This window comes from Brachionichthys hirsutus, chromosome 6, assembly GCF_040956055.1.
Source record: "Brachionichthys hirsutus isolate HB-005 chromosome 6, CSIRO-AGI_Bhir_v1, whole genome shotgun sequence".
Taxonomy (NCBI): domain Eukaryota; kingdom Metazoa; phylum Chordata; class Actinopteri; order Lophiiformes; family Brachionichthyidae; genus Brachionichthys; species Brachionichthys hirsutus.
Window position 1 is genome coordinate 7,465,444 of NC_090902.1, and position 12,593 is coordinate 7,478,036.

Consider the following 12,593-nt stretch of genomic DNA (forward strand, 5'->3'; position numbering starts at 1 on the left):
TGGAGTCCTGAAGAGACTAGCCACATCGCGGTGAGTCACTCTGCGAGTCTTTTGTCATAGCGCAGGCTAGCGTGAAATGATGGGGGCAAGATGTGAGCTGCTGAAGGTGTCGGCGTCTCAAAAGACTTAATCTATGTTTAAATCACTGTTTCTGCCATTTCCAGAAGCTTATTGCATGTGTAGGATTTAAGTGAAACGATCAACTGTGTTGTGCCTACATCTGCAAAACTACCTGTTTCATCAGCGATAACAAAAAAAGAAAGGATGTGCATGCATTTAAAAAATGGCTTGCCGGCTATGCTCGGAGAGGCTGTCACCTGAGGACAGTCGGGGTGAGACGAGATCTACGTCTTCTGCTGCACACGCACACCTCTAAACACCTGAAAGCAGGGACACGTGCTACACAATGCTAAAAGTGACACTTCGGTCAGTGCAGGCCGACACTGAAGCGCGCTGCGTCTACAAACGGAGGCTTGTCAGCACTGATTTAGAGCACGCGATCAGTTCAGCGGAGACGGAAGGAATTCCTGCTGAAAAAAATGACATCATGAATTTTGTAATCTCCCCACTGGCACCCCTGCTTGACGCCCGCTGCTTGATTCGGGTGTAATGTTCCTTATTTCTCCGTAGCTCAGAGGTTATAGGACAGCGCAGGTCTAACGACACTGCAGCTCTTCCTCTTCCCCCCCTGATGTCTGGCAGGTGGCTGGGAAACAAATCCATCTTTGAAGGGAACATCGTGGCTTGCAGAAGATTCCCTTGCATTTGAGAGCTGATCAAATTAAGCTCTCTCATGGTATGGGTCATTCCGTTCCATTTTTAGTCATATTGATTCGGTGCAAGTCACAGTCTCCCCATCGCTGCCAGTGTTTGCCTGCCTGGACAAGCCGCCAGTTCTTCTGGATAAAGCGGTTGGAAAATGAATGAATAATAGATCATATAATTAATAGTCTCTACAAGTTCAGCAGTTGATAAATGTTTTGTTCTTGGACAGAATTCAAAGCCTCCATCTTTGCCTCCTCCGCGTCTCGCTGAGCCCTTCAGGGTTCATTACATCCTGAAGACCCCCCCCCCCCCTCCCCCATGTCATTGCCAAAAAGCAGATCACAGCATAATTATGTTGCACTCATGATGAAAAGTACTTCTGACACCTGCGCTTTAATCTGAGAAACAAGTCAGTGAAGGAAAATGTGTTGTTCTTTGAGCTGAGCACATCCTCCTCCTCATTTCTTTCCTCACGCTGCCTTTCTGTTCACGTGTCTGATTATTCCTGTTCCAGGCAGGCTCCATGCGCTGAATTTAAATGCAGAGTGCAATTCAGCCCGCGCTTGGTTCTGTCGCTGCGTGAGCGCCAAACTGACGCTTTCTGACGCATTCCTCCCTCACGTCCTTCTCTGTTCTGTTTCTCTTTAGATAAATGGAGGAGAAGGAGCGGTGTAGGAGCAGGTCTCCATCCCGGGGGGCCAGTCGGGTGCAGCAAGTGGTGGGAACAATAATACGCCGCACCCGAGAGTCGCTAAGCAGGTACACGGCAAAGTTGACAAATAGTTTTAAAATCGCATCAAATCCAGTTTTGCATATCTTTACATTAAGGCGGGAAAATTACTTGATTGAATTTGAAGTTTGACTCTTCACAGCTTCACATTTTCACTATCTAATAAGTGATAGTGAGAGGATGAGAGACTTTCTGTGCTACATGAAGGGAAAATTTTGGCAAACAGGGACGCGTTGGTGAACCGTGTTCACCTTGATCAACCAGAATGTTTTCTTGATGACATCAGTCTTCAGTTTCCTGTTCGGTAACTCGTGACTCCGCTTGACTTCCGCAGAGAGCGACTGCTCGGTGATGGGAGGTCGCGGCGCTCCAACAGTCTGTCCAATCAAAACTTCCTGGCAAAGCTGACCCTCCAGATCAACAGGGACCCGGTCCTGGACCGCAGCACGGGACATGGATTCACCATCACCAGAAGCCCGCCCCTGCTGGTCAGGCATGTCATTACAGGTAGATTTTGTGTGTGTCTTCTTTGTCTGTGTGGATGAGGGCTCTTTGTTTTCCTGCTTCCTCTCCAAAATGACCACCTGCTTTATGCAGCAGTGCACCACCTTCCACACACACACACACACACACACACACACACACACACACACACCTACACACACACACAGACACAGAGAGACTCTCTCCTGGCATTCACACTGTAAGGCACAGTGCCAGAGAAGTCATAAATTCTAACACGTTTCTTTAAAGCAGCATTGATTGGTTAGTGAGAGCGATATGCACGAGAGAGAGGAAGAAGGGGAGGGGTGGGCGAAGGAGGAGAGAGGCTGATCAAATATTCTTATATATCCTGTAAAATAAACTGATTTATTCCCAGAGGAGGGTTCCACCCCATCACCGTCTACGTCATTTAAAAAATTCAATTACTGGCTCTGGTGATGTGGAAGTCCGAGTAAAAGGGAAGTGGTGGCTGAAAAAGGTAAAAAAAAAAATAAAAGAGGAGGGAGGGAACTTATACCAAAAAGGAGAGGATATTATCAGAGCTGGCATGGAAGCTCGATGGGAAGGAGGGGTTGGCTTCTCTGGCAGGAGGGAAGAGAATATGCGCTCATGCAGTCTGTGTGTGCGTTATGTAAGCTTCCATAGCAGTGTGTGGGATGCCATCAGTGGGCCAGCAATCGCAAGGCAGACGGGGCAAACAGACGGGGTGCGTGCAAGTATTTCATAACACACACGTGTGTGTGTGTGTGTCTGATATTGTTAGAATAAACTGAAACTGCTGTGCCTCAGTCGTGCTCGCTTGCCTGAAGACAAATGAGTATAAATAACTAGAAAACACAGAACATAGTTTTCTGGATGAGACCAAGAAAAAAAAACCTCTCATTGCAGTGAACGAGACTAAACCTGTTTTCAGGATGTTTTTTACGCAAACATCCACCTTTTTCTTATTTGGGCGTGTGTGTGTGTGTGTGTGTGTCCATGCACGTGTGGCTGCAGGGAGTCCTGCAGATGGGATACTGTTCCCTGGGGACCAGGTGCTACAGATTAATGATACAGCGTTGGAGGATTTGAGCAATGAGCAGGTGGACATCATCTTAACGTAAGAAGATGTATTTATTTTATTTATTTATATATATATATCCACTTTACCGTTCAAACGTTTGGGGTCACCCAGGTCAGTTCCAGAGCTTCTCTAACCAGCAAAACTGTTTTCAGCTGTGCTAACATGATTGCACAGGGTTTTCTACTCATGCATTAGGCTTCTGACGCAATGAGCAAAGACATCGTACCATCAGAACACTGGAGTGAGAGCTGCTGGAATTGGGCCTCGATACACAGACGTAGATATTGCACCAAATTTGCAACTAGAATATTCATTTACCACATAAGCAATGTATAGAGTGTATTTCCGATTACTTTAAAGTTGACCATTAAAAAACAGTGCTTTTCATTCAAAAATAAGGGAATTTCTAAGTGACCCCAAACTTTTGAAATGGTAGTGTATATATATATATATATATATTTATTTCCTTGTTTTAGCTAAAAGGTTAAACAGTAGATCATGAAGACACATTTCTAAATTTAGAATAAACGCCTTTACATTGACTCCTGTGGCAGGTGAGACCAGTTTGGTGACACGTCTGACAGTGTGTCGAGTTCATCAAATAACAACATGCACATTCATACTTTGTGCATAGTTTTAACATCACATGCAGATGACTCATGCGTGAGAGCATGCACGTGAGAGAAAGGCAGGAACATGGGTCAGAGTGGAAACTGTTTCCTTCACGGCTTGGTAGAGAGGTATTGCTCTTGTGTGTCTGTGGGTGTGTTTGATTATGTTTCGCTCACTCGCTCTTTGTGTATGTTTTTTCTGCACAGGGACTTGGAGGATTGTATCACTGTGACAATCCTGCGGTACATGACAGTGAGTATAAAAGATACATTGATAACCCCCCCCACACACACACACACACTTAAACACCCTTCATGAGTCCATCTGTCTTCGCTACTGTATTAGGTCCCTTTATGTTTCCAACAGTTGGACTCGCAGCTTTTGACGGTCCACTTTGAGATTGTGTCTTTCAGACTTCAACACGTGTGTGTCCAATGTTTTGCTGCTTCTGTTTGTGGCTTTCAGAATGAATTGAACCCACCTCTCATCTAATAGACCTTTTGCATGCCTTTGTGTTGCAGAATCCGAAGTCATCCATCATGTCGGCTGAGAAGCGGGCCCGTCTGAGGAGTAATCCGGTTAAAGTGCGCTTTGCCGAGGAGGTGGTGGTCAATGGGCACACTCAGGTAGGAACGAAGTCTCTTGTGAGCCACTAATGAACGACTCCTTTTTTTTTTTTTTGGTAATCTTATTTGTCACATGGCTTTCTCTTCGTCTTTCCTCATTTGATCTGTTTCAGGGAAACTCTCTTCTCTTCCTGCCCAATGTCCTGAAAGTCTATTTAGAGAATGGACAGACCAAGGCCTTTAAGTTTGACAACAGCACCACTGTCAAGGTGCGTATTAACTTATTACATGTCAAATAACAGAGAGAAACGTGGACTGGGTGTATACAGATAATAAACCGCTGATGGGGAAACATTACTATTAAACATTTTTGTAAATATGGCTGAAGAACCTGAGCACACCAGGGACGACCTCTTCTTTGTCCTTAGACTAGAAACCGGTAAGCGATGTAGCATACTGTGTATGTGATCAGTGTACAAATGAGGTAGGAGGGAGATCAGTGGGTTAGGGCTCATCATCACAAGGTCCAAGCCTGCGCTTGTTTTCCTGGGAGCATTATGATTGTTAAAGCACGTTTTCTATTTCACTTTGCACATGGAAGCAAAGCCGGGGGGACAGACGGGGCAGCCAGATCTGAGCGTCGCCATCAGCAGGCTGAGAGGAAGCGTGTTTGTCGAATGGGTCTGATCTGTGGGTTTCTCACCGTTCCAGGACATTGTTCTAACGCTGAAGGATAAACTGTCCATCCGGGCCATTGAGTACTTTGCTCTGGTGCTAGAGCAACAATACAGTATCACCAAACTACTGCTGCTGCACGAGGAAGAGCTCATACAGAAGGTGAAAGAAACCGTGGTCACGCAAATCCACACATTTGCAGCAGTTGTCGATGACTGTTTAAAATAGGTGTAATTCACTTTTTTTTTTACAAGCATAGCAGCTACAGTAGCCCTACAGACACAGTAAAGAATGCATGCCAAGAAGATTATTTTTAGAGCTTCATGCATACATTTTTACATGTTACAATTTTTGTCTTTGTTAAGGTGGTGCAGAAAAAAGACTCCCATGACTACAGATGTCTGTTCAGGGTGTGTTTCATTCCCAAGGACCCTTCAGACATGCTGCAGGACGACCCCTCTGCATTTGACTACTTATTTTTGCAGGTTGGCAGGACAAATTCCATAATAATAATAATAATAGATTTTATTTATAACACGTTTTATATTCCACTGAATCTCAAAGTGCTACATGGTAAAATAAAAACAAGGTAAAAAAAATAAGTAAGCATCAATAAAGATAGAAATAGGCAAGGCTTAAAAACAGTTACTAAGCAGAGGCCTAAGGAATTAAGGAAACTATTTTCGAAAAAGTTAGGTTTTAAGTCCAGTTTTAAAAGCATGAATAGACTGAGGTGCTCTCAATTGATCGGGGAGGGAATTCCGCAGAGCAATGTTTTATCTTTCTCTGTTCATCTCTGAACCTTCTTCAGACAGGAGCCCCTTTTTATTGACTTACAAGTGCAACGTATGCCTAAAGGCTCACACTGCTCAAAAATCTGTCCTTGATTTTGCAAGTGTAGTATTACTGCATACCAATGCTTAGTGGATCTGGCAACCTGCTCTCGTGTGCCCTAAATCTGCTCATCAAAATATTACCACAAAGAGTAGAGCGCCAATCATGTTGCGTTGATCTGAGGGGTCTTTCCCTCCTGCTGTGTTTATTTGTACTCTATAAATGGCAGCGTGGGTGTCCCAGAATTTAATTATAAAGATGTTCTTAAGCTACATATTGCAATGTCTGCATCAATAATAATGTTCTACGCTGAACGTAAGATGCGTTTCAGTTATTTATTGTGACGGATGCATGAATTTGTAATGTCTGCATGCATTATGCTGTGATTCCATTGTGTTTCCAGAGTGTTGGCGACGTGCTGCAGGAGAGGTTTGCATTAGAAATGAAGTGTAACACAGCGCTCCGCCTGGCGGCCTTGCACATGCACGAGAGACTAGATACTTGTGGACATACCAGGACGTCTATTAAGAGTATTACGTGAGTCATGGGCGTTTTTTTTTTTGTGTGTGTGTGATTTTCTTTTGGATGTCATTTTAGAGCTATCAGAAGTTTGCTCTTAAGGATAAGGATTCATGGGCGACTTTGTCCTTTTTACTGAGTGTAGATCAAAAGTTTTTAATTTTAATTTCATTTGCAATTTTCCTTTTTTTCCTAACTCTCTTTCATGATTAAATGGCTATAATACAATTATATACGTATGTCAGTGCAGTCCTATCTACTCAGCTGCAGACCTTGTACACAGTTACAGTGAAAAAAGTACTGTTGTTAAAATATAGATTGAGGTACTAATCTATTTATTTTTGCAGTTTTAGTAAAGCCTTTATGTAGTACAATTTCTAATCTTAGTTGGTAGATTACCTTAGAAGTGAAACCTTTGACTATTTAGAAAAATGTGTACAGATGTCCATGTTATAAACTTTAATCTTTGTTTCTGGGTTTAAACTACATTAAGCTTTGAGTACAGGCTGGGTGCTGCAGTATTTCTATCTTCTGTATTCGCGGTGACAGGAAGGAGTTTGGCCTCGACAGCTTCATCTCTCCCACTCTACTGGGCAACATGAGGCAAAAGGACCTGAGGAAAGCCATCAGCTACCACCTCAAAAAGATTCAAGCCCTGCTCGAGCCACGCCAGAAGGTACCATCGGATTTAAGAATGGGTGGAAGTCAAAATAGAAGGGTGTGAAAAGACAGATAATGAAGGTTGTGTTGAAGATGAAGTTGTCAGAGTTAAGGAGGGACACCCCTCTTCTCCCCCCCCCCCCATGTCCACTGTGGTGTTGTAGGTAATCTCTGCTGCTCAGGCTCGTTTGGCCTACCTCACTCAGCTGGGAGAGCTCATCTCATACGGGGGCCGATCATATGCTGCTACCATGATGGTACGAGTCAGGAGCCCATACGTGGCCTGGTTGGTGATGCTACCACAGTGCCACCGCGTCAGGCAAACGAAAATCTAAAATGCTTGGCCGTTTCTCTGATCCACGCCACAGCTTCAGGACAGGGAGGCGTCAATCAACCTGCTTGTGGGAGCCAAGTACGGGATGAGCCAAGTCATCAACCACAAGCTCAACATGATTTCTACACTCGTGGAGTTTAGCAGCATCAGCAGAGTGGAGTTGCTGTCGGAGTCGGACAAAGTCAGCTTGCTGCGCGTCTCGCTGCACGATATGAAGGTAAAGGCATTTGATTTACCTACAGAGCATGGCCGGAGCCTGCGTTACTCATAATCCTGTAGGTACTTCTACTACTAACACCGATAGGGAAAGTAGATATTCACTAACCACATCACATTTGAATCAGATCGCATGCTTGCATAAATATAGATCGGGATTTAACCTATCAGGATGTGTGGTAGCATTATAGGGCTAACTCACTGACTCAAAGGTGATTCTCTCTCCCTCTTTCTTGCCTGTTCTCCCTTTAATCGTGAACCTTATCTTGCGCTGTTCCCTCCCGTCTCAGCCATTTGCCTTATTGATGGACTCTCTGGCAGCCAAAGACTTAGGGTGTCTGCTGGGAGGCTACTACAAACTCCTCGTGGATCCAAATGTCAGCGTCTTCCGTCTGGGACGCCCAAAAGTGAGGGTGCACCGTATTCCTGCTGAAGAAGGTGTGTGTGGGAGGTTCGCCGTAATAGAGGGCGTGTGCTATGAATCCCTATCAAGTGAGCAAAAATTGTTTCACTTAAAATAATCACCTTCTGGCTTTGGTTAATAGATAAATATTTTTCACATCATACGTTGTTGTCTGCTGCTGTCAACAGCCCGTATGGATAAGGATAGACAAGCCAGTCATGCTATTTCAATATAAATGAACTTTATTCTGTTCTAATAATGGAGTAAAAAAAAAGTTTTTATTTTTCCCCGCCGATATTAGGTTATGTGTCTCGCTGCTGTAGTGACTCTGACGACTCAACTGATGAAGACGACCCGATGGATGCTCAGGGTTACAAATGCCCAGACCCAGCAAGTCAGGACTGGGAAGAGAGGAGAAGAGGCGAGGAAGAAAAGAGGAGGGAAGAAGAAAGAAGAGAGAGAGAAGAGTACAGAGGCAAACAGGAAGTAAAGATAATAGTGACGACAGAAGATAATGAAAATGAGAGAGAAGGCGACAGAGGAGCAACAGGAAGTGGTCCACGTAAATGTAGTGTTAATGATGAAGAAATGAAGCTGGAAACTGGCTGGTACCACACTGACCCACGGGTCACTAGCAGCTTCTCCAGCTTGTCCAGTGGCTCCTTGAGTGCTGCCCTAGAAGACAGCAATGCTGCAGCCAAAGTCTCCTCTTGTCCGGGTGCACACAATGGACGGCACATCAGTGAAGAGCTTCCAAGCTTGGACGTTCACCAACCTCACCGCAATAAGGGGCCCCTGCGACCGACAAATCTAAATTACAGTGGGATTGACAATTCTTGCCTTTGTTTTGCTGATCTCTCCAAATCGGATTTCCTCCCCAGCCCGCCTGAGGCTACAAGTGATGATGACGACGATGATGAGGAGGAGGATGAAAAGCATGGAATAGAGAAACTCAGACGGATTAGTAAGATCCCTAGTTCAAGAGACTTGAGAATGATTGACAGCATGCCCTTTAAAAGATCACCCATTAAAGGGAAGAAGAAGACTCCGCCCAAAGTCCCAATAAGGACAAGTTCAATTCCTGGACACAAAGCTGGAGAAGCTGAGCAGCGCCTTTCCAAGGATGAAGAGAGTCTTTTCCTGACACCTTCACCCAAACCCAGATCATCTCTGTTTTCCAAAGAGAGCGCTTCAGAGTCTGAGGATGAGTTTTTTGATGCACAGGAGAGATTTACTCCCCCAGTTCCTGTTCTATCAGGTTTGTCTACAGCTTGTTTGTCACTTTGTGTATTTGTACAGTTTATCCATAGAGACTGGTGGTTCCTTTTTATACATGATAGCAGTAGAAGACACCACTAAAGATATTTTGGTGGTTTAAAGGAGCTGGGGTAGGATTTGTGTAAATCCACTAACACCTTTCTCTTTTGTCTCGGGCTCTGACAGACACTGAGCTGGCTGACCGGTGGAATGCCAATCGGTTGAGTGGAACCAAGAATGGATTTGAAGCTCTCCAAGGAAAAGAACTATCCTCCCCCCCACTGGCCAGTAAAGCTCATCCCTCTATCAAAAAGAAAGGCGAGGAACATGACAGCGCCACAAATCAAGACACCAACCAGCAGCCTCGAACATCAAAACCATCTCAAAAACTGGAAGTGAAGGTCAAACCACCACTGGCACCTAAGCCCCAAATTCCACCTAAACCTCATATCATTCTTCCCAAATCCCCCCAGCATGGAAGATCATATTCTCACTGCAACGGGGATGCCTCTGGACGTCTGTCCTCTGAACTCCTGGAAATGGAGCCAGACACCATGGAGTTCAAATCTCTTGCATCGGGGACAGGTAGGTCGTCACCCTTGATCACAGCAGTGCGGTACAGCAAGCAGCCACAAGCAATTACGACACCAACGGAGGAAAAGACAGAGAGGAAAGAAAGCAACCCAAAGCAGAATGAAGAGCCGACACATGAGAATGGGGTACATATTATTATTTCCAATGTCAAAGAATGCGTATCTGGTGAAAAGGAATCCCCTGGCGCTGAAGGCAAAAACAGTAAGTCCCCCTTGCACATGAAAAAGCCCTTCAACCTACCGCCTATCTCGAGCTCTAATTCTGGTTTAAAGCAAACCCTTCCTCCTCCAGTGCCCCCCAAACCCACTTCTGCCTCCAGTTTTCACCCCTTGTCACTACCAGCTAGTTCTCCTGTTTCCCCAACCGATCCAACCAAAGGAATGTTTAAGGATAGCATAAGTCCATCAAATGGAAACCTCCCTTGGAGCAGCCGCAACGGCAATGTCCAATCAGCATCCAGGAGGGTGTCTTTGAGCCATGAAAGCCTGTCGCCAAAAAATGCAGATGCACCACTCACCCTTACCACTTCCCTCACCTCCACACACTCCAAAGGTGTTGGGTCCTTAGACAACAGAGAGCCTGGGAGATCGGGATCAGGATCTGACCTGAGGACCAGCTCTTCCAGCCTCGGAGGCAGACTACCAGCTTCTTCCCTTCGAGGAAAGATCCAAGCTTTGCCCTGGTATATGACTCGTTCCCAAGAGATTTTGGGAACTCTGGACTATCCCTCCACGAGCTCCATCAATGGAGACACTTCTGGGTTTGGCTCTGGTTTGTCTGTAGCTAGTGGTTTGTCAGACTTAAACAAGACCCCTGTGAAGGAAAAAGAGGCCATTACATCTAAGTCTGGAGGGAAAAATAACATTTTGGAAGATGGAGCGGAGGTTGTCATAGCCACCATCAAAGAGGCTAACGAAGTGACCTCACACTTAAGAAAGTCCAATGGGACAAACGGCTCCCACCCTAATCTTAGTTTCAAAGACAACAGTTCATACCATGGTAGTGTTTCCTCAGAACAACCTCAGTCACGGCCACATTCAGCAGTTGGGCTTGGAGGTGTGTCCAGCATGCAAATTGGGGGTGACTCGCCGACCTCCTCGCTCGCAGATAGCACTCCTCCTCAACAGCACCGGGAGGCGTGTGGCTGCCGTACAGTTTATGCGAACTGTTTCAGTGGAGACGCCGAAGACGGCGTGAGCTTTGACGAAGAGCTTACTATTTATGAATTCTCCAGACGCGCATGCCCCAAACCGGCCCAGACGTTGCCCGTCTCCTCTCCTACAACACCCTCTCCAAACCCCAATATCCTGTCACTACTTAAGGATAACCCCCGACCACTCTCTACGTTCTCCACTGCCTCCTCTGAACTCAGTCCCCTAGTTTCATGCCCTGTTTCCCCTACAACTTCACTTGGCTGTCCTCTCCGGTCACTTACAAATAAGAATTATGGAAGACTGAAAGGAGGGTTTGCCTCCCTACGTCACGATATAGACCAACTGCTGCTTGTATTAGAGAGGGGAGGACTTGAAGCATCCCAACAAATACGCCATGACTCAAAGGAGGATATCACAGTCATGAAAGTAGAGCCTGACCTAAATCACAATGGAAATGAAGGCAGTACTACACCGGCGCCTAGCTTCAGCTGTACTGGAGCAAGTACCGCTGCCATGATGACTGAGGCTGAAAGAAGTCTTCTCCAAGCAGAGGCTCGGCGATTAGCATCCGGGTGTCAGCGGGCCACACGTGTAGGCTGGGCCCCCGACGAAGCCCTGCGCTCTTTATCGAACAGCTTCAGCGCTCTGGTTCAGTTGTCCGCAGCCTGCCTGCGAACAAACTCTTGCCCCGGTTGTGACACCTGCCATACTGCAGGAAGGACCCACAAGGACGAGGTTGACGACAACCAGGAACCAATGGAGAAGTTGAAGGAGATAGTCGGTTTGTATCGAGACTTTGTCGTGGCTGTCGAGACGGCCGGAACCGGCGCTCGGGTCGGAGGAAAGAGTGCGGGCCTCAATGAGTCTGGACAGGGTCAGGGACAGGGCGATGGGGTGAGGCTACTTGCCAAACGTTGCACGGTACTCATCTCCTCTGTGTTTGCCCTAACGCAGCTCTTCCGGACACAAACGTTAGGCTCCACAGACACGCCTAGACGTGCACCGCTGAACTTTTGACCTGCGAAGTCTCAACCACTCATAATCCACAGACTCTCACCGTGAGATTAAACGGCACAGAGTGGTCTGGTGTGTAACCCATGTGTTCTTGTATAGAAAGTGCCATGCACACCACATCACACAGACGTTAGCCCACATTACTCATACCCCACTTTGACATCACATACGCCAAACGAAACCCGAAATGAAAAGGAGCTGAATTGATTGGGCTCTTCTTTGACTCATGTGGACTATGCATTTGTATATATGAATTTTGTAATTATAATTATCTTATTTTATGATACAATACGTGTATATGTATGTAAGTATGGATTTCCCATGTATGTATTTATTTTTTACAATATTTGCACCTGGTCTGTGGCGTGCAGGTTTCTGGTTTAAAAAAAAAAAAAGAACAAAACTATGGATGTCACTCTAAATGAAATTTTTCCTTCTCTTTGAGACAGTATTATGTTTGTATCTTTTGCTGCTTCAAAATATTTCCATTTTTGAACAAGGTGTAATCTGTAAATTGTCCCTTTTCAAGTTGAAAACTACTGACAGGATACAGAATACTATACACTTTCTAAAGAGTTATAGTACATCACAATCGCAGAATAGGTAACAGATTTATTTTATATGTGAAGGCATCACACCTTTTTAAAAATCTAGTTTTTCAGCACTACAGTACAGTCAAATAAATGTGGCTAC

The 12,593-nt window shown here is 45.4% G+C and overlaps 1 protein-coding gene across 1 annotated transcript; it reads left to right on the top strand.

Annotated features, from left to right (window-relative positions):
- The first annotated feature begins 1,417 nt into the window (after nt 1-1,417).
- On the top strand, nt 1,418-11,952 carry LOC137894615 (FERM and PDZ domain-containing protein 1-like). The gene is made up of 15 exons (XM_068740056.1): nt 1,418-1,524; nt 1,830-2,002; nt 2,996-3,098; nt 3,881-3,926; nt 4,196-4,300; nt 4,414-4,509; nt 4,952-5,077; nt 5,281-5,400; nt 6,153-6,286; nt 6,818-6,944; nt 7,093-7,185; nt 7,297-7,479; nt 7,769-7,970; nt 8,183-9,139; nt 9,325-11,952. Exons 1-15 carry the CDS (start codon nt 1,418-1,420, stop codon nt 11,901-11,903), a joined length of 5,151 nt encoding a protein of 1,716 aa, XP_068596157.1. The 3' UTR covers nt 11,904-11,952.
- The last annotated feature ends 641 nt before the right edge of the window (nt 11,953-12,593 follow it).